Here is a 23,249-nt window from a genome sequence, read left to right as displayed (position 1 = left end):
ATCGGTTTGGTTGTGCCATTAATTCGATATTGCAGTTGTCAGTCAATCGTACCTGGAATTGATATGAAACAGTTTGGCAGCTCTGAGAGAAAGTTCATTACAATACCGGAAATTAAGCTCATTGAAGATATTGCAAAAATAAAAAAATAATGCAATTATAACAAATGTGCTTAGTATTATATTTAGCGTAATGAATAGCAGCTACACAGTTTCGAAACGAGTTACAGAATTATAACGAAAGAATTTAAGAATAAATTACGAATCAGATTTCGGATTTCAAAGGTACCTAGATTAAGGTCTCGTGTTCGAAATTACGATAGTAACACAAAATAGCTGTACTAAAAAACTTAATGTACAATTTGTTGACAGGCTGAGCACTTATCGATAATATCAAATTGTAAACTTGCAACTGATGTGGAGTTGAGCTACAAATCGTAATAGACATGCTCAATAATAGATCTGTGGAATAAATACAAAAAAAAAAAAAAGAGATATTCTTTCTCTTTGTGGAATAATTTTGGTACTTTCGATTAAAATGGGTATATGCATCATAAGCGTGTATGGTATGCATTCAGATCCTATGTGTGAAATAAATTTTTCGGCATTAATTTGGTCGAATATTGTCGAAGGCAAATCAACTTTAAACCAGAGGACAATTCCATTCGTGAAAGTAGTATAGATTAAAACGAAAGTGCTGGTGTAATGAAAATTGCAGAAAACTAACACTAAACGACTACAATGTGAATATGGAAAAAATACAAACTAGCTAATGTACATATATTTGTGTAGCATCAAGTACCCATTTTAGAAGAGCAACATGCAGTGCTGAAAGTTTAAAAGCGATGAGATAAAAAGCTGCTTACTTTAAAGCCCGACAAAAGGCGAGCGAAGAGAGGCAAAGAAAGTTCATGCTAAAACTGCTAACTATAGTCAAGTATTTAGAAATCGCCACAAAACCAAATGCGAAAATAAAATTAGCTAAAATACGCGCCAAAATCAGTGTGCTACTAGAACAACGATAAGTAAAGCAATTTTCTAAAGAGCAATAGAAATAAATAAAAATAACATTTTTTTTTTACAAATATTTCAATACTTTTATTTATTTTTTATTTTGTTTTTTTTGTAATTTTATGTTGCGTATGTTTTTGTAAATTTGTTTAGATTTTCTCTTTATGATGAAAGTAAACTTTATGCAGTTTATTTGTTCTACATTATAAGTAATTACAAGTTAATTATTTATGCAATAACTGTAATGATAATAATAGCAATTATGCATATATATGTATGTATGTTTAATAAAAAAGAAAATTAAAACTATAACTAGATAGTAACAGCTAAGAAACTTCTTTTTACTAATATAGTTTGTGTAGTTTATTTTTTTTTTTAGTTTTTTATGCATTAATTTTGCATTGCAGTTTAACTTAAAGATAATAGAAACAAGAAAAATATAGTGAACAAGTTTTATTTTTCAGTTCAGAAAAATATACAAACAATTATAAAAACATGTAAGGGTTTGTTTTTTTGTTTTTTCGTACAAAATGGGAACACAAAAGTTTAATAAATTGCAACTAAAATATTAGTTTATATGCTGCCATGAAGCGGACCGCAAAAGAAACCGTTCACGTTGTAGATACACAGAAGTTGCTCAGAGTTCAGCCAACAACACAAAAATAAATACTATTGTACACCAACGTTTTACAATTTTGCATGTGCATTTTTTAACCTTTCCCTGTACTTTTTAGTAAAATTTTTATGCCGCAAATAGTGTTTTAGTTAAGCATTTGATACGAAATAAAGAGCTGAAACCATCATTTCTTTTGTTTTGCAGAATTTTGTAAAAGTGTAACAAGCTAAATGAATAAAAAAAATATTTTTCATTTTATTTGAGTTCACATGGTTGCCTTTGCGTGTTTTTTTTTTTGCTTTTTATGTTTTTACTTATAATACTTGTGTTTGTGTACTGTTTATCTTAAAAAATTAAGTATTTTGCTTTTTGTATTTATTTTTCATAAGTTTCAATATTTAATTGTAAATTAAACCTAAGATTTACTTAAATTATTATTTTTCTTTAAATTTTTTGTTGTGCTTTTTTATTTTTTACAATTGTTTCTTTTTTACACTTTACTAATTTTCTCTGTTTGATTTGCCTTTTATTTTGCCTGTTTGCGTACTAATACTAACTTAATAATACTATCACAGCCATTATTTGAAATAAACAAATCTTCAAACCGTTTTCCTGGAATTTTTATTATAAATCTGTTTCTTTTCTCTTCAAAACATTACAACGATGCATGCCATTTCTCTATTAACAATGTTAACACAAAATTTGTAAAAGCTCACAATTGCTTACATTTTTTATTTGTTTCTATTTGCAAGTCTAGGCTTAACGGTGTTTTTGTGTATAATTTGCATTTATTTGTATTTCTAAAATTTGTTTTATAAAAAAATTTTAATTGCACTTTTGAAATTAAAATGTATTGATTTCTTTTGCTTTGCCATCAAACTTCTTTGCATGTTTCGAAGATATGTAGATGTGTAAGTTGGGGTTCTGAAACGAGTTGGTTGAAGGAAGTGACGGCGATTTTATTTTGAAATTTGCTAAAGCGTTGTAAATTTGCTGCCAGTCCAAGAACATATTACAGTAAGGTAAACAAATAGAATTAAAAGATAAGCATAATAATGGCATATAGTAAGTTTATGAAAATAACAAAAATAAAAAATAATAATAATAGTTGTAAAAAAATTAACAAAAAATACAGTGCTCTCGAAAACTAGGTTATGTAATAATTTACATAAGAGTACATATTTATGTGTACTTTAGGAAAATTTAGCAATATTTTTTTAGTTTATAATACGTTTTTTAAATTTTGCTTTCGTAAGGAAACTTTTTGATAAAGCAGGTGCATATATCGAAAAACGATAAACGGTTATTCCATAACATTGGTCGTGAGGCAAATGACGGCGAAAGATCACTTCTGCTTTTTAAAGTTGCTGTTGTAAATGTTTTTATTTTTCGTCTTTCCATTTACAAACCGACGTTGATTTGCCTTGTCATAGTCAGTGTGCCGTGTGAAACCGTGTTTTTATAAAAGAATTAATTTTTTTTGCATTTCGACTAGGAAACTGACATCTCTTTGCATTTTGCAGAAATCTTCTTAACGGTTATATAAGCTTTGAAAGTATTTTGGCAAAATTTTTAGGTCTACTCGAACATATATTAACTTGTGAGCTGAGCAATTATGACAATTAAAGCATAATCTCAATTCAGTTAAGCTGTTGTGATTGTGTTTTTAAATTAAAAAGCGCAATTTGGAAAAAGTGTTGTTAAATGCAGACACTTTCTGCTCTTCACTAGCTGCTTAAGTCACTTTACGTTCGTGATCTCTACATAAGTATGTTACTGTCACATGACTCGTTTACGCTACAATCATACATACATATATGAGTATGTATGAATGCTGTCAGCTGTTTGACTACATTTTCTTTGATTTAGTTTTTTTTAATACCTAACTTATGTACGTACATATGTACATATATAATGTTGTATAATTATATGTTTATATGCACTTGTATATGCTTTTTGTTATGCCTTTTGCTTGCATAAATATTAATTATATTTGTAAAAAATGCGTTAAGCTAAATCTTAAAATTATGTGCTTTTCACTTTGCCTATTTTAGTTACAACAAAATTGTGGCGTGTTCACACTTATTTTGTGTTTGACCAAATTTTTTGTATTATAAATTATGTACGTACGTTTCCACCTCCACTTTAACGTCATTTTAAATTTCAGAATGTTCTTTAACTAACATAAATATTAAATTTACATAACAATGCGTTGGAAAAAAATGCTTTTTATTTATATAAATTGCATTCAACCCGCATAAATTCACAGTGTGAATAGGCTGTTAGCGTCCGGCGTCCGATTTTTAACACCTGTTTAGTTTTTGTACGCTACGCTCAACGCTCAACGCCTAATCTCAAATCTCTCTCTTGTCCCCTATTCCTGCGCAACTCGCAAGTTTTCTGCCTTTTACTGATACCTTCATGTCTCCAATGAGGTCACCACCAGATTATGGAACACACTGGCCGATTCACTCATCATCGCTGCCTGGCCACATGAGTCACTGCCCACACTTGGTGTTGGACTAGGCGTGCCCAAACGCAGTGCGTCCATAATTACCTCAAAATCCTTTTGATTCTGATTCAGATCGAATTCGAGCTCGAGCTCGTTAGCGCCATTACCGAGCTTTTGACGTTTACTCGGGGACATTGGTCCCATACCCATGCTTACGCCGACACCCATGCCTAGTCCCAAGCCTACACCGACGCCCATGCCGCCTCCAACGCTGACCACGTCCAGTGGGCAATCTTCGATGGCGGAAATGAGACGTTGCTGCGGTATGTAGAATTGGGAAAGTGCTTCGCGCACTAAACGATCGCTTTCATCCTCGCTGCGCAAACGCTTCCGGGACGAGATAGCTTTCTCGAGCTGTTCAGCACCTTGTGTGATCTCTGGGTCAATGAGTGGCATTGGTGCATTGATTGCGTTCAGTTCACGGTCGAGTATTTCTAGGTCATTGTCGAGATTGCTGCTACAGAGTTGACGTTTTCGTGTGTGTGTACTGTGGCCGGCAGAGGTGCAAAGAGTTGGCGAATGAGCAGTGGCGGTGTTGGCGGTGCTGTTGAAGGTGGTACTGTGCGTACAAGCGGTGGAAGAGGCATTGTTGGCGGTAGTATGGTTGGCAGTCGCATGTGAGGTGATGGCGGTGGAGTTGGTGGAGATGTTTCTGCTGTTGACGTCGACGCTCAGAGACGATGAGTTGGCAATATCGGCGTTGGTGGACGAGTGTAGTTTGTTGCTGTTGTTGCAGTTGAGATTATTTTCATCGCCGTTGAAGTCCTGTTCACAGCCGTTGCTGCACTCCGTGCTGCCGTGACTACGTAGATGGTTGAGAGAATTGTTGTTGGATGCAGAGTTGGTGACTTCATTGCAGACAGATTTGTTCGATGGCTGATGATTGGAGTTGTCAATGCCGCAGCTATTGTATGGATTAAAAATATTATCGCGTGCACTCTCCGGTTTGATATCAGATCTGTAACGACAAGGTGAAAACATGTATTGTAAGTAAAGGTGATAAGGCATAATATAACATAAAGTATTTTAAAACAACTATCAAATTTTTTTAGTAACAACTATCCTTAGTGATTAGTATCAGTAATTTAGGATTTGGATCGCGATGTCTGAATTTAGTATCCCCATAAAACTAACGCAGACGTAAGCTGTCATTGAGCAATACCAAAAGCTTCGTTAGGATCGGGAAAGGCCTCTCCGAGCCGTTCCATACCAAACGAGGTTTCAGACAAGCCGACTCCCTATCGTGTGACTTCTTCAATCTGCTGCTGGAGAAAATAATTCGAGGTGCAGAACTTTATCGCTGCTGGCATACTCCGATGATATTGATATCATTGGCCTCAACACCCGCGCCGTTAGTTCTACTTTCTGTGGATTGGCTAAGGAAGCAAAGCAAATGAGTCTGGTGGTGAACGAGGGCAAGAGGAACAAACAAACAAACAGTCGTCGCACTCGCGACTTGGAGCTCACGTCACTGTTGATAGTTATAACTGTGAAGGCGTAAATAATTTCGTCTATCTTGGAACCAGTATCAACACCACCAACATCGCCAGCCTGGAAATCCAGGCAGAATAGCTCTTGTCAACAGGTGCTACTACGAACGAATAAGAACCAAACTCTACGACGAAATTGGCAGGCAGAGAGGAAGAGAGAGAGAGAGTTATAGTACGACAAGGGCATCACAAACAAGAACATCAATTCCATTGATAAACTGGCAGATGCAGCCGATTGGCACAAAGGCGTATCGGTAAATTTGTGCTAAAGCAGATAGGCGCTTTAGGGTCCACGCATATGTTTTTCTAAAATTTCTGTGAAATAAGTTTTTCAACTCCAAATGATATTACCCTAACGCTCTGATTCCTTCAATTAATATTACGCGATACACGGCAGAGTCACACATAATGAGAAAAGTAAACTTCGTGAGCGCAGAGTCAGCAAACATAGTGTGCGTTGAATAGCGGAGACTGGTTTCTCTGCGCAGAGAGCAACAATGAAAGAGATTGAAGACGGTGAAAAGCTGAGCATAAAAAGAGTAACGAGAAAAACGTAAACAGACACACAACAATTGGCAAACCATCATAGCGTTGAAGAGTTGTGTCTAGTAGGAGCAAACTCAAAGGATACGGGCGCTATAAGAAGTGATGAAAATAAATAATAAAAAAAAATCGACATGGCGTTACAATGGTTTACGCGTATACTTAAGACACAGGTTAGGTGTGATATCTAGAGAAGTATAGTACGCTAACAATTATACACTTTCATGCGTATGTGGGCACATTGTTATACTCTTTTTAGCTCAACGATTATTAAATAGTCATACGAGCGGTAAGTTTTTAATTGGCATTAAAATACGAGCGGTAGCAATAGTCAGTAGTTGGTTTTGATTTGTGCTACTGAAGCAGCAGAAGGTGCACAATGAAACATAGTAGCACTTATCGTCGGCAATACATAATGGTTGTGTAGTACGGCTAATATGATTGTGAGGCCATAAAAGTAGTGATGCCTGCGCAGAATGCGCTGTAAATAACCGCCGGTGTGCATAGTGATTGCCGTTGGCGCAGGTGCATTTATATGGAATTTACGATTCGTTTTATGCAAAGGCCATTAATGATAGAGGGACCTATGGCTTTTTATTGCGGCCATAATGTGTTTCTAATGCAGTTAAGCGCGAAGAAAGGTGAAATATGCAAAAGAAAGACACGCTTACTGTGAAAATTAGAGCTGGAGCTTAAATCGAAGATATGCACTTAAAAGAATTACACATTCAGGAAGTTGTACTTATTATCAAATAATAAATAAATATTGTCGATTTTGTGTTCAATTCTCTTATTCATCCTTACTAAGCTGAATAAAAAAGCTTATGCAAATTGAACGCGTACTTAAAGTCTGCTATCAGCAGTGACGCATCAAAAGCTGTGCGAAAATTCGTTTTGAGATCACGTGAAGTCACTTTCTCGCAGCAAAAAATGCTAATAAGTATTTTTGTGTATTAAATCGCTTCACTTCAGTGCTCATTCGCGCAAAAATTCGCAAAGTACAAGCGCACGTAGCGGAAGCGCCACGATAATGCATAGCGAAGTCAAGCAAGCAGCTTTATGCCACAAACTATAGCACGGACAGCAATGTTAACATAATCTCAGTCACACACAAATACGCATATCAGCTCTTACGTACCGGCACAAATATTAAGTGAAGGCTAGAGCATATTTAGTTTCTCTGCATCGGCATCGAGCGCACTCTAGCTAAGACATTGCATGGAGAAAAGAGTCGCATAGCTTTATAACTATTGCAAAACATTGCATAAAGTTACGACCACACATACATACAAATATAGCATAGCAAGAAATAACAAGTAACGTGGTAAGCATCCCAGAAACGCATCACTTTCTTATGCTCGGTCCAAAGTAATGGGGAAGCGCACTCTAAATGTGGGTTGCAAATTTTTTTATTCAATGAACATTTTGAATTTTACTGATTTTTAAATGAAACATTTTAATTAAAGGTGAAAAATATAAACAAGATTACGAAAACAGAGATTGTCTGGAAAGTAATAGGGCTGAGTCGATTTAAAAATTTCGTTACAATTATTTAAAAACGTGCGCTGTGGCTGCGCACGGTCTTCATCAGCGACCTCTTCCCGGCCCTCCAAAAAGGCCTGGTGTCACCGAATCGCGTTAGCGTTAGCCTCTACCGAATCAAGTCGGTGCGCGCACGCCCGAAGGACAGTTGCGACGGCCGAAAATCAGTCCTATTACTTTCCGGACAAACCCTGTGTGTTGATATTGTATTAAATACATGAATGTAAGTTTTTTTTTCAAAAGATAGATGGTGGAACGCGGAGTACTCAAACATGTGAATTCCAAAACAATTTCTTCATAAATTTTTAATAATAAGCTTGGGGTTAGTATTTTTTCAGTACGGTATTTATGATTAAAAACTCATTTTAAAAATAATTTTTTTTTAATTAAAAATTGTGTTTAAAAAAATTAATTCCAAGTCACAGGTTAAAAAAAATATATAAAAAATTCAAATTAAAAATTTTTTTTTATTTATTTTTAATTTACTTTAAATTAAATAAATTATTTTTTATTCGTTATTTATCGAATTTTAAATKAATTTGTATTTTAGTTATTTTTATTTAATTAACTATTAAATTAACTATTTTTTATTCGTAATAGGAATTAAAAATTTCTTTATATTAAGAATTCAAATGTTTATTGTAGTATGTTTTATGTAGTATTAGTAGGGGAAAAGAAGCTGCAGGTTTGTCTGTACGAATTTGCCTTTACGACTGAATCGTGATAAGGAAATCCCCTTGTAAAGCGCCATTTATGTCTGAAATACGCTTTGGCATACAATTAGACACCGCCGTCGAATGATGAAATACACGTACACTCGTTGCCGCGCTTCTCGTTTGCTTGGCTGGACGGTTGGTAGTTTGGCGGTGCAGTGCGGTGGTGCGCGTGTTTAAGCACAGCAAAGTGCAGAGCAAAGAAATTAGGTCGCCGCCTTGGTATATGTGTGTGCGTGAGTGTGAGTGGGTTGAGTGCAAAAGCATAATAATAATTAAGCTTATTATAAACGGTGAGGTGGTTTTGTTTTTGATGTTTGCGGTTGTGGTTGTGGTTTGGTTGTTTATGGTTTGCTGCCATAGCAAAAAAAAAAAAATATAACAAAATATTCCCTGCCAAAACTGCAGATAATAAACATAAAGTAAATCAGTAGGATTTAATTAGATCCATGCCTACATATCCACACTTAAGGAGGTATTCTGGTTTAGAAATTCGAAAAAATCCTTTTTTTTTTGTATATTTTTATAGTATAACCCTTCAAGGAAATGTGCTTAAGAGAATTTTTCCAAATTAAATTTATTTTCCGCGTTACTGCTCAATTTGTGACGCGCCGACAAAACCGTTTCGCAGTCTTTCCTACACTTTAAACTCGTTTTTCTCATAACTACTTTTCCAGAAACGGTGTGCATGATATCTGAACTTCTACTCAACCGATTCACATGAAATTTTACACAGAGCTTTCTTATACCTTATAGTATCGCACTACGAAGAGCTTTCGAAAGAATTTTGTTATTTTTAAAAAATTCCGAAACACAAAAAAAGAAGGAAAATACAAAACTTTTTTTTCAAACCTCCACCATTTTGTAATTTTTTTTTTATTAAAAACCTTTCGTAGTGCGATAACTACAACTTTACTATTTACGGATTTCGCATAAATTTAAATTTTAGCTCACGGAAAGGATTTATATCCTGCACACGAGGACAAGCCATTGGTTCACTCAATTTTCAAATTAAATTTTCACAATTTGTTCTATAGGACGAAGTGCATATAGCGAATGCTATCCATCCCCAAATAAAACTGCTGAAAGTATAAGAGAAACAGTGAATTGAGCACTACTTACATATGTATGTATGAATGCTTGTAGGTAAGTCTGTAACCTGAGTGGAAAGTGTCATCAACATTGCCTTCGTTGCTTTGTTGATGTCGTCAAATGTTGTACAAATCTTTTTATACAATAAATACTTGTGGCATACTGAATAAAGACAACACAGCGGTCACAAAATCAACAACAAAACGACAACAATAAAGAGCGCGCAAGCGAGAAGCGTAAACTTCATTAGTAAGTAAAATAATGAAGCGTATGTGTCACATACATATGTAGTAGTATTAGAGAAATGCCAAATAAAAATGAAAGTTCAAAACCTACACACTGAAATAAAGATAATTACGCCAGCGAACATCAATATTACATATTTTTTGTATATGAACAAAAAAACAAAAAACAAGCAAGTCCCTTCAAGATACATACTATAGATATTAATTTAAAAGTGAATTTAATTTAAAAAAAATAAGTAACGTAATATGTGATGAGAACTGATTGATCGCTTCAAAAGTATCGAAAGTCTATAACGAACGCCTGTCAGTGTGATAAGTTACTCGCCTAATTAACACTATGTACAAGTTCAATGTGCAACAAGAATCCAAATAGTAACTCTTTTACAAAGGCTACATAAATATAAAAAATTGAAAATTAATTCACACACGAACCATTTTAAGTTTATATATGTATAGTATTTTTTTAAGTACATACATAAGTACATATGCATGCTTGTCATGTCTGTCAACTCAAAAATCAAGAATATACCAAGCAAAAAGTAGTTCGAAAAGAATGCACAACCAACAACAAGGCAAAAAGTCGGCAATATCAACAACAAGTGAAACCTTCAAAAAGCAAAAGAGGAAAAGAAAGTGAATGAAATGAAAGCGAATTGTAATGAAAAAGGAAACAACGCGTGTCGGTTGCTACCGAAGTAACGGTCACATTCGTGCATACTCGAGCGTGTATATGTAGTCCGAAGGCGAATGGGTGACGAGCAGCGAATTCAAATGAGAATACCCAAATTACCGGCAGATGAAAGTAGTTTCAAAGAGTTTCAAAGAATAAATGTCTCGATTGACTCATTAGTCAGCTTGTATGCGACTTTGAGGACTGCATCACTGCTAAGCATTATTGCTTATTATCGCTCAAATGGTGTACAATAGTTAGATAGTAAGCAATGAAGTTTTTCGAAAAGAGAACAAAAATAAAGGAGGTCCAAGAGAGGCGTTAAGCAAATAGCTTAGTAATCAAAGGCTCTTGATGTGCGTGCAAAAGTAGAGAATGCCAAATACAAATTTAGGTTATAATAATATGAAGCATATTTTCAATATTTGTAGGTGCAAAGACCTATACATACATACATACAAATAATACGAAGCGAAGCTTGGGAGGGAGGGTCAGCGACAACAATATTAATACTATAGCGAACAAATATGGCAACAAAAGCGTCAAAATTTAGTAGTTCCGCAGTTACCGACAAGAATGGCTAATATGTCGTACTTTTTGTTCTAAAATGTATGTATGCATGTGTGTATATGCAGTAACTTAGTATTAGAAACGCGAAAACAGTTCTGCCTAATGTTAACAGCGAAAATACAGAGAATCAAAAATAATCAACAACAAAAGCAGAAGAAAAAGTATCGCATGAACCTTGAACTAAAAAATCGCAACAACACTATTATGTATCATTGCAGCAGTAGTGGCAGGGAAGCGTCCTAATTTTTACTATGTATTACAGAGATATGAGTGAATGAACAGCGTACATTTATTTACTTGTGAAAAGCGGCATTGTCATATCGCAAAAACAAAATATTAAAGTAATGCGAGATCGAAAATAAGGCAAACCGAACAAATGCTAAATAAACATAAATATACATATATTAAAATACTAGACTAAAATTTAAGGTCTCTTATGCTTCATTAAAATGTATTGCTAAATGTGTGTTTTTATATTTTATAGAAAATAATTGAAAAAAAATTTTAATGCAGAATTATTTAAATTTTATGCTATCTCTATTATTTGTATTCAGTTAATTAGCTGATACATTTTTCGATATTTTATTATTAGTTCCGCGTTTGAAAAACGATTTTTATGAACTGAACAATTGTTTGTAATTTTTATTATATAAAAAACGTCACACGAAATCTTCCTTTTAGGCATGTGTATTGTTAAATTGCAATTTAAGCAAATTGATGTGTGGACATTTGGTTATTAGCAGATATTAACTGCACTACATACACTTCAGTGTTCCGCAAAACTAATGCAAGTAAATTAAAAGGCAAAAACAATAACAGCAACAATTTGGCAGCAAATATGAAATTTAATACAAATACATCAACATACACAATCTTATGTCGCTTGAGCGAAAGAAACTACTAGTTAAGCACCGGCAATGATTACCATACAAGTTCCATATGGCCACACGCGTCTGTGCATATATGTATGTATGTTTGCTTGTATAAGTGAACGCTATGCACGCCAGCAACGATCGAGTGGCCATGGTGACTCTTACACGTGCCAAATAAAATCTACAGATGTGAGTACTCAAGTTTGTACACCAGCAAATAAACGTAAGCAAGCTAATATGCGCTATACACACATACATATATGTATATCTACATCTATAATGTATGTGTATGCCTATAAGTGTGTTCATTTATATGAGTGCGTCATGGCGTATACGTAACGTGCAAGTTTTTTCCTCAACAGCAACTTGAACATATTCCACAACGCTCACGCCGTTTGCTTGTGGTGACTACTTGCCGGGCTTCATGCCACTCAATACAAACACACACGCACATTTACACAAGCTAACTTTAATGTAGCTTCGCACGCGTACATATATAGAGTTTTATACCAGCTAACTGTTATTTGCGCTTCTCACTACGCGTTTGAACTGTCTTTTTAACACTTTTCTGCGCCGTTGTGTATGCTAGTGTGGATGGCGTAGTTAATGCCAGCTGTTTTGGTTGGCTGTGTGTCAATTTATAGTATATTTATTTTATTTTACATTTTTCTTCTCGCAAATAAGTTTCACTACCTTGGCGGCTTGGTAGTGCGTCCAGCTGATGTTACTCGTGTATTTTCTTTTATTGAGTTTGCTGTTGCTTTTACTGGTTTTGCTATGCTGCTGTTAATGCCATTAAATATCGTATATTAGCGGTTAATGCATAGCTAACTACTCGCACTTGTGGTTACGCATATTTACTAACAAATGTACATGATCGTATATGTGTTTCACTAATACATACAAATAACAAATAAAAGTATGTGTGTATTTATTAACAAGACTTAATGCAGTTGGCTGAAAAGTTGACTTCTGCTTATTTTCGTTTAAGAGCAGATACCTTATAATACGATTGGCGACACTAGCCTTAGATTGAGACCATTTATAAGTGAGACTTTTTTTGATCTATATGAGAAACTATTTAGAAAAAGTTGTCACTTATGAATTAACTTAACTTCTTGCAAAATATTAACAAAATTAATTTTGTTATTTAATTTTAATAATTTTTAATTTTTTATTTAAGTATTTTAACATATATTTTTTTAAATTATTGTGGTTAGAGTTCGATTAAGTTGAAACAGCCAACAAAAGTAAATGGCAAATACGGCATACAAACCAGTGTGTAAATTTATGCATGTGTAAGTATGTGAGCATACCCAAGCGTGGAAAAGGGCCATAATTTTCAGAGCACCCGCCAGCATATACCAAGAGTATGTATATACATATATCTATTTGAAGCTTTTTTATTAGTGGTCATGTTTTGCATGACATTAAAGCATAAGCAAGAGGGTATGTTTGCCTGAAAGTGCAGCGGCCATAGAAATGACCTCAAAAATACAACAAAGAAACGTATTATACATAAATTCAAAAAGTAGCAAAGAGAAAATGAAGAAAACAAGTATGAAAATAAGCACTAAATCGCCAAGGCGGCAGTGAGAAAAATGTGAGAGTGGCATAAAAGTCATAGAGTTTGGCATTTTAGTGAAATCTGCGAAGTGATTTAATGTACTTATTAAGTTAAGAAGCTGAAAACACAACAAACAAAATTTAAAGAAATTAGCCATTAAAATAAATACGATGGCAAAGCTTTTACATAAATCATAAATATAAATATATTACGTACATATATCAATAAAAATGAAATTAGTATTTTTTCTTAAGTGCACGAAAAAGATCGCATATTAAACGAAATTTTTCACATTCTACTGGAATTATTTAAGTAATTGTGACAAATAAAATCTTTTGGTCAATCATTTCTTAAGACAGTACTTACAAAATAATTTTCTTTTTGATATTTTTTACGAAATCGAGTGCTATTCCATTTTATATACAATATCTTAATTTGTTGGTATGTAAATAAGATTACATGCATGTATGCATGTATGTGTGCGTATTAGCTTTTACATATCATGTCAACGGCACGAGTTCATAAACTTTTAAAAAATATATGCATATACAAATATGTATTTATGCATTTGTTCAAATATAAGCACACGCGAGCAAATAGACGGAACAGTTAAGAAAAACTCTATAGTTTATTGTAGCCTCTCAATGCTCGCAGGTTGCCATTTTTATTGGTGTTAAGCATTAACAACGTGTACTATTTATGCATATACTTACATATATACATGTGTAAACGCTATGTATGCAATACTAACGTGAGCAACTTGTTTTCAATTGCTTCAAAGTCAAGCCCGAGTTGGCTATCATTAATATTAATATGAAGTATTAAATACTGAGAATTCTGTCCTATGTACATACATATACATGTAATTTATTGAAATATCGTCTATTTCGTGGAGCGCCTAGTTCCAGGTATCGGGAAAATTTTTATGAATTATAGCCTACATTTTATTTTTATAAGCGTAAGCCAATTAATTATTTCAAATTAATTTTGAGTTTTGCGGTATACTACATATGTATGTATGTATGTATGTACATATGTACACATACGGACGAGCGTGTAATCCAACGTATTCATCAAATTTAGGCTAAAACATACTCATAGATATGTATTTCGATAGTCTTCCTGTTGACTGCCAGTTGCAACTGCAACAAAAAAAAACAAAAAAAAAACAAAAAATCTACTAACAGAATAAGAGTAAACGTTTTTTGAACGTGCGGCATAGAAAGCGAATAAATGTGAGGTGGTAAATAAACATTTAAGCATGTATTATATGAGATTGTGCGATTAAGCGCATAAATTTTCGATTAATCGATTTTTGAGTTTGAAAATAGGTTTTATTAATTACTCAGTTAAATTTTTTTATTAGGTAGAAAAATATGAAAATATGAATTTAAAACATTAAAATTATTTTGAAAAAGCACGACTTTTTTATTTATTTATATTTTCATCACAATTTTTTTTTTTTATTTTATTAGGTAAAATTTTTAAATATGCTTAATAAAAATATTTGTAGTCTGTTGGGAAGCAAACGACAGTGGCATTGTGGCAAGCGCACGCTTGTCATTGAGTGACTTGCAAGTGTATGAGTGTATGGCATATATTTCGCTGCCAGTTGTCGTAAACAATGCGTAAAGTAATAAGTGAAATAAATTATTTGAAAAATACTATACTAATTGCGCATATTGATTGCTGTATTGAAATTATAGCGAATAAACACAGTTTATAAGGAAAAATGTATACTATACATACATATATACTTACATGCATGTATGTACAATATATATGTATAAGAAAGTAAATTTATTTTGCTAATGGAGTGAAAACACACACTCAATGTTATTGAATTACTATTAAGAATATTTTTATTTAATTTCAAATGTTTTTCGTGGATTGGAATAAATTAACATCTTCATATACTATACGTACGTTTTATCCGATCAATATTTTTTTTTAATTTAATTTCTCTTAATTTTCACCACTTTGGCAAAATAAATTTGCCAATCAAGACATCTCACTTATTATCCTTCTGTCGTTTCTTTTATAAATTAAAATAAATATGTAGTAAATAAATTCTCAATATTACAGCACTATATCCCAACGAAGAAAAGCAAGCGAGTAATACTTGTAAATAACGACAGAAGACATAACATAGTGTTAACTACACAATCAAGCTAACATTTACTCACTCCGCTCTTAGCTTCATAAAAATGTAAGCCACCCATTTTATATAGCGCATACGCGCACACACTTGTATATTACCAAATTCGAACACATATTTATTTGACCATGGTATTATTGTATCAATGGCGGCCTAATCGAACGTTCAACCTGTTGCAAAATGTTTTCATCATTTATTGCACAGTGTCGAACCCACATACATAACAGCCGTTAACTGAGCAACAAAAACTAAATACATATATGTAAATGTAAAACAAGGCAAAAACAGATTATCAATAACAGTCGTGCAGCCCATCAGCACATAGCATCAGATGTAAATGGCAAGCTTTTAAAACAAAGTCGAGTCAGTTGATGTTTACTTCCACTTTTCTTATATACAAACATGCACATATACGCAAATATGTAAATTATTTGTGTGTTTGATTTTTTATCTGCTTTTGTTGTTTTCACTAATTCGCACATCGCTTGCCTACCTGCACTTTTCCCAATAAATTATCTCTGCGCACTCACACACTCCTGCTCGCGCCAGCAGTTGTTTGGAGCGTGATTTTGCTTTTTTTGCGTTTGTTCTTTGCCTTGATTTCGCACGTGAGTGCTCTCACACTCTCAGTGGCAGCGCACATTGCAGAGTGGGTTGTGGAGCAGTGTCAAAGCGCCTTTCGTTTAGCGGAGCACAACAGAGCGTGCTCATGAGAAGCGTTCGTTGAATACACACAGCCAACAGATAATATTGTTTTTGTATGGCATAAATTTCGTACATACATAATTGTTAATGATCTACTGTTTTTACTGGCATTGTTATTGTTTTTGTTTACTTATTGCTCTGAGCGGGTAGCAAAGTGTTTTTGCTTTTGTTTATTTTACGGTTCGGTTATTCTTTTATGTATTTTATTTGGTTGTTTTTGGTTTTACCGTGCATTCGTTGCTGGTTTCCTTGTTGTTGTTTTATTTAGCTTTTAACAACATTGGTCAGACAGCGCTCTATGGAGCTGTTCTTGTTGCTATCGTTTGTTGTTTTTGTACATTTTTTCACCGATTGCGCTCGTTGTATTGGCGCGTTGGGGACTATTTTATGCTGCGACGCGACTCAACGGTGTGCCGGGGCACTACTCGCTGCGCTCTTGCTCGTGATGTTGATTTTTTTATGAGGCTAATGTTGAATTTATGCCGTTGCTTTGATGCTGGTGTGCGTCGACAGACGTGTGAAGAGCATGTACTTGCACAGATAGCCTGCTTGCTCCGGCGCGGCGCTGAGGAAGTGCATAGGCAGCGTTCACCGGCTCAGGCGTTTAGTCAGTTTATAACAATGTTTGCTTTTTGATAAATTAATCTGAATTGTTGTATGAATGTACACACACACGCGCTTATGTGAGATACTATCGAATTTGGTTTTCTATTTGCTTGACTTTAACGATATGCAAGCAAATAAAAGTTTGTGCATACATACTTACATACATACATACAAATGTGTATACGATGGACTTGTTTGCACCGAAGCACTAGCTCGAAATAGTAGATTAAATTTTTTAGTTAGCAAGTGCTGATTGCTTGTTGTTACATTTTCAATTGCTTGGGCGTTTATTTATTGTTACGCATTCGGAGGGGGTGATTGTTAGTAAACGTGCGCGACCGTTAGCRTTGTAGGTACATATGTATGTATGTATGTATGCTAACAGCGATTCGCTTAGCTAGCGTGGGAAAGCATTTTTTGTAATCTTATTTTTTTTTCGGTGGCACCACACTTATTAGATTAACACTATAAAGCCAACGTGAATCAATGTTTGCTTTGCGCGCAGGTAACGGTCGTTACAATGCATTATCTATAACTTTTATTGAGGGCTTATAACTGTAAATTGTATGTTAAGTGGCGGGTGTAGTGATTTATTGAGAGTTGAATAGAGTATATGCCGAATGTAGAGTCTCTATCTACATACTATATGTATGTAAATACATACATATACAGCTATGGACACATAAATGGCACAACCTAAAAAAAGGTGGACAATTTACTTCATATCGCTTTTGTGTAAATTTTGTTCCATACAAAAGTTTTCATTGTTAATATTTTGTGCTATAACCTTTTTTTAAAGACTGCTTCACACCTGCGACCTATACTTTCTACGAGATTCTGACACTTAGCTTTAGGTATAGCGTACCAAGTCAGAGAGATGGCAGAGTCAGAGATCGTCAATATTTTTATAATTAAACTTTGAAATTTTAGTCTTGACTTCATTCCATAGGTTTTCAATTGGATTTAAGTCAGAGCTTTGCGCTGGCTAATTCAAAATATCTACTCTCTCTGCAGAAAACCAATTTTTAACCAGCTTCGAGGCGTGTTTGGGATCGTTGGATTGCATAAATTTCCATTTAATTGGCATAGACTCAAAAGCATATTGTTCTATATGGTCTTTTGAAATGTGCAAGTACTGAAACTTGTCCATTTTTGCATTGATTCTTACGAACATGCCAAGAAAATGCTCTCCAAACTATCGCCACCATGCTTGATCGTCTTCTGAGTGTAGGTGAGAGTAGATTATATTCTTGGCACTTAGGACGATGAACAAATACTCGGCAATCTGGTCCTATCCTGTTAACCTTTGCTTCATTACTCCAAAATATATTTTCCCAAAAATTTGAGCTTTGTTCTTCATGAACTTTGACGAAGATCAGTCGTTTCTGCCCTCGACCAATACTTGGGAATTCTGCATACATTGCGTTATATACTTTTTGACGGGAAGCTTTCCCATTTCTTCTATTGTAGTATGCTTACCGAATCTCATTTTATGTTATAAATAAATTAAATCCGCATTTTCGAGTTATGTGAACGTTGTATGCTTCAAACCAAGACGTGACAAATTTGGCCGTGTGTTTTGGGTCATTGTCTTGTTGAAAGACCCAACGCAATGGCATTCGTGATACTAAATAATTTTTAATCTGAAAGCTAAAGAGTAACGGAAAAATATTGATTCAATGATGTTACTTGAACTCAAATTCTCAGTTGCATTTGTTTTGTCCACGTAATTTTAGAATGAAATCGGAATGGAATTTTCATTATTTTTTTATGAATGAAATTTATTCGTTTAAATATGTTAAATAAAAGTAAAAATACCAAATTATAACAATTGCAAATTCAATCAACAGTCTGCAAAGTTTAATGGTACGATATATGTATATACTTTTTTTTAAATAATGTACTAGTTGCATATGCTATGGCCACCACTGTATGTATGTAAGTAGCTTGTACATACATATTTATCGAAATATTTGCTAAGACCAAAATTTAAAACTGTTTACAAATAAAATTTACGATTTCTTACTTTTTCAACTTTATTTTAATTTTTCAATATTGTACCATACTTTTTTTATAATTAAGTTTTTGAATTATTTTGTATTTTTTCATTCGTTAGAAATTCTTTTCTTTCCTAATCATGATCATTTATATTTTATTATTTTTTTTTTAAATATTTTTTTTTTAAACTTTTTCTACTCTTTTAATATGTCAGAATTTCTTTAATTGCTTACATTTAATTATTTTTATTTTTTTAAATATTCTGAAAATTTTACTTAATTTTCTCATCTTAGGCCAGTTACGTCGAAATCAATTTGTCACTGCTTTGATATAGATTACTGCCTATATATAATGCACTGGCAACTTTGTTTACAGAATAATAACGTAATATAGTATGTATGCGTGGATGTGCATTCGTACATACATATGCAGTGCATTCCTCAGTTATTTATCTATACATATGTGTATATGTATGTAAGTATGTAGGTATATTTTTTCACGCAGTAACTATAAACTCGTTCAAAAATAGGTAGTTCAATTCTAGATATTCTTTACATAAATTTTTTACAATGTCCTATTAGCCTATTTTTCACAAACAAACAACTCATTCATCGGGTGTTGCTGTTGTTATTATTAATAGTGCGGTCTATTATTGTTTGGCTTTCGTTTGTGTTTTTCGCTTATTACATTCTTAGCAAGAACTGAATTTCCTTTGAATCTAAGCGGTCGCGAAAACATACATACATACATAGACAGACTTATTAAATACATATGTACTTACATACATATGTATGATTATAAGAATGTAATAAGTGAATATATTTATACAAATTTGCTCAACAAGGAACTAATGTAACCACATTCGTGTTTGTTTCTGTTTTATTGGTTGTTTTTATTATTTTCGCAATTATTGTTGTTGTGCGTTGTGTTCGGAGCTTAGAAATACACTTGTTAATAAGGTGGTTACAATCTGTTTTATCTGCTACACACGCACATAAATATGTGGCAGCACATGTAATCTGCACTTACATRCATACATCCATACATATATACGTTCTTACATTTACATACATGTACATATGTATGCGTGTATTCTGGTTACGTCGCAATCAATTAGATAATAAAGGCTGCCCACATACTACTGAGGGTAATTGTTGCAATAACAACTGCAATAAAAAAATTGCAATCTAGCGCTATAAGATAAGTTGCGCTGCTTACTACTAGTCGACAGCGGCCTGACTGCTGGTGGTCAGCAACTAGCTCGTAAACATTTAAATAATCTGCTGGAAATGGCTTGAAAGCGCAAAGTGCCTCGAAAAGGTGACAGACACACAACCAACACAAGCAGTAAGTAAATACGTTTGATAATGTGTTGAAGTACATAGCTGTTAATAATGTGGACTGTTATTAATGTCTGTGCGGCGATTCCACGGGGTCATGGAAAAGTGGAACGCTGTGTGGAATGACAGGGAAGTAAAATAAGAGTTACTATGCGCTTCCAGTGCTCTGTACTGTGTGCAAGCTCTGAACAGCCACATTTACTTGAATATAATTTGAATATTACAGCGAATATAAGACAAAAAATAATAATTTTCGTACATCAAAATTATGACTGCTGCTTTTGATTTTATGCCACAGCTAAATGTATAAGCAAGCTGAAAACCGAGCTGCGAACGACATACATAACATAACCACACACAAGCGTGCTTACGCTCAGCTGTTTATAAGTTTGTGTGCGAGCACACAAAGCTGACTGCAGACACACATTTAACCAGTCATTCAACCAAATCACCACAATCACGACTACCACATACTTAACTTGATTACTATAAAGCCGCGGCGCATGTATATACATACATACATGCATATGTATGTATTTATGTATGTATAATTTGTCTCGTTCGACTGTCTTCTTTTTCACCGCCACTCTCGGCGCGTCGTAAATAAAAATACTAACTGCGCTAAAGCGAAAATTCATTTGAATAATAAAGCGAAATGAAAATCGAGCGCCGCCAAGAGCAACAGCTACAGACAGCACAGTGCCTGCCACGACACTAGCTGGAGGTTGGCTGTTGGGGAGGCACACAGGGATATTGTGATGATTGTTGGCAGCAGCAGAAATGCCTACATTCAGATATTGCTCAGATCGCACAGACACTTAAATACATACATATGTACGGATACAAACACGTTGCTGCAACAGTTGAAAACTAAAATAGCAAAAAACACCAAACGGACAGAATGACAGATATGTATGCATGTATGTGGATAGACAACGTTGAAAGCACATTCGTAATAGAATAGAAGAAAAATACTTGCATCGGTGTATGTGTGTGGTGTGAATGTTTGTATGTAGTTATACATATGTTAAAAAGTCACAGTGGCTGGCAGAAGCCAGCACTGAATGGACAGTTGCCTCCTGTGGATTCTTATTCCAGTAGGCGCTATTGGGCACACATACGTACATTACATTTCGTCAGGACTACAAGAAATATACTTGTAGATGAAATAGCAATTACAATCACATCTGCTTATTATTTGGTTAGATATGCCAAGCAAGTGTAGACAATGAACGGCAGGGACTTAAAAGCTGAGTCAGTCGTTGGAGCGAAGAAGTTACATAAAGTTTCTAGCCTGGCGGCTGTGTGTTTATTATAGTGTGCGTGAGTGGCAAMAAATGTACACAAATTTGTATGTATGTATATACTGTGTTCAAAATTAGAGGAGTTAGAAAAATATTGGTTGCAAAAAATGTATCACGCAGAGCACCAAGCCTTCTTCAAGTATTACTTCTAACGGTATTCTGCTCGTAACAGTTAAATTTTACTTAAATATTCTAAGTACTTTTTTCACTTAGTTGTAATAAAATGTAAAAAAGCATAAAAAGAATGCATAAAATGAACAAAACGTGGTTAAAAAAGCAATGTATAAAAATCGAGTTTTTTAATAAGAAAACAAATTTTTATTTTATGTTAAGGCCGATTATGCTATTACTCCAATTATTTTGAACACTACTGTACATATAAAAAATATTTAATTTTTCTATGCAATTCTTATTGTAGCTATATTGTAAATTGTATAGTTTACTTTTTTAATTTTAATTGTAGTTTTTGTAGCGTTTTTTTTTAATAAGAAATCAAATGTAAATATTTTCTAAAAAATAAATTTTCTAATCTTCTATTTAGCGCCGTAGAAAGTGAAATTCTGCACAGCACAAAAAAAGAGCGTTTGAACGCTTGTCAGCCAATGAACGAAGGAGAAAGCAAAATAACAATTTAACGGTTTTCAGCAGGCCACACGTTTCAATGAAGCGTTGCCAAGCAAATGCTGCAAACATTGTTATTGATATAGCTGTTAATGCAATCATGCATGTACATACATACATATMAATAGATATGTGCATAACTTTGTAAATAAATCTGTATGTTTTAAGCATTTCGGCTAACCTTCAGGACTTGTGAAAATCACGAAATCTGTATTTTTTCAAGCATAGCCACTTTTGTTTTATCTTTTTTCAATGATTGAATAAATGTATCATTTAATTTATTATCTTTGACGCTAGCAATTTGTAATTATTGTATCAACAAATAATTAGCGTACAATTTCACCCAGACTCTCATACGAATTAGTTGCAAATAGCTTGCAATGGTCAAGCGCTGTGTGGGGCTACAAAATCAACTAACGGCAGTACATTAGCAGCGCACAAGTCATTTACAAAGCAATAACTGTACCACAACTCAAATAGTAATATTGCTGCCAACAATTCAGTAACAACAGCAACGGGCCAATTTAATGAATGAATGCTTGAATGTCTGACTGATTAAGTTGGCGAATGTGTCGGGACGTAACAATCGGCCAACAGCGCACAGTATTGGCTGATTGAAATATATATTAATGACAAAAACTTCATTTGGCAAAACAGAAATAGTTTTTTGCTTTTCGTTTTTGCGTTTTCAGTAAATGCTTTTTTCTTATTTTATTTGTCAGTTAAAGGTGCGGTTTGATTGCTTGACTAGCTGGGGCGTTATGTGTATAGATATGTATAGTATGTGAATGCAAATATAATTAAATATAGATCTTACTAGTGCTATATATGTATCTACATACATGAAAACTTTGCGTGTGTTTGAAAAGTGAAAACTGTTTAGCATATTTAGGAACAGTCAAGTAAGCAAATGATCGCCATATTTACATATGTGCCTAGAAATGTAATACACAGACATATATATGTATTTATGTAGGTATACGCTAATGTCAGAACTAAAATAAAATTAATGAAAAATTTGTGTTTGAAACATTTTCAAGAAAATATGTAATTTAAAAAGAATTTAAATTGTAATAA

General features: G+C 33.8%; 1 protein-coding gene across 2 annotated transcripts in view; it reads right to left on the bottom strand.

Moving 5' to 3' along the window:
* Positions 1-2,226: 2,226 nt before the first annotated feature.
* The window catches only part of LOC108968038 (uncharacterized protein DDB_G0288805), a 47,820-nt gene continuing 26,797 nt past the window's right edge, over positions 2,227-23,249 (bottom strand). For both annotated transcript variants that reach the window (XM_018931788.1, XM_018931787.1), the window contains one exon: positions 2,227-5,094. In XM_018931788.1, coding sequence (XP_018787333.1) covers positions 4,044-5,094 — 1,051 coding nt within the window. In that variant the 3' untranslated portion in view covers positions 2,227-4,043. The remainder of the gene's footprint in view (positions 5,095-23,249) is intronic.

Source organism: Bactrocera latifrons, unplaced genomic scaffold, assembly GCF_001853355.1.
Source record: "Bactrocera latifrons isolate USDA-ARS-PBARC rearing strain unplaced genomic scaffold, ASM185335v1 scaffold_20, whole genome shotgun sequence".
NCBI classification, from domain to species: domain Eukaryota; kingdom Metazoa; phylum Arthropoda; class Insecta; order Diptera; family Tephritidae; genus Bactrocera; species Bactrocera latifrons.
This window is presented reverse-complemented; position numbering and strand designations above follow the sequence as displayed.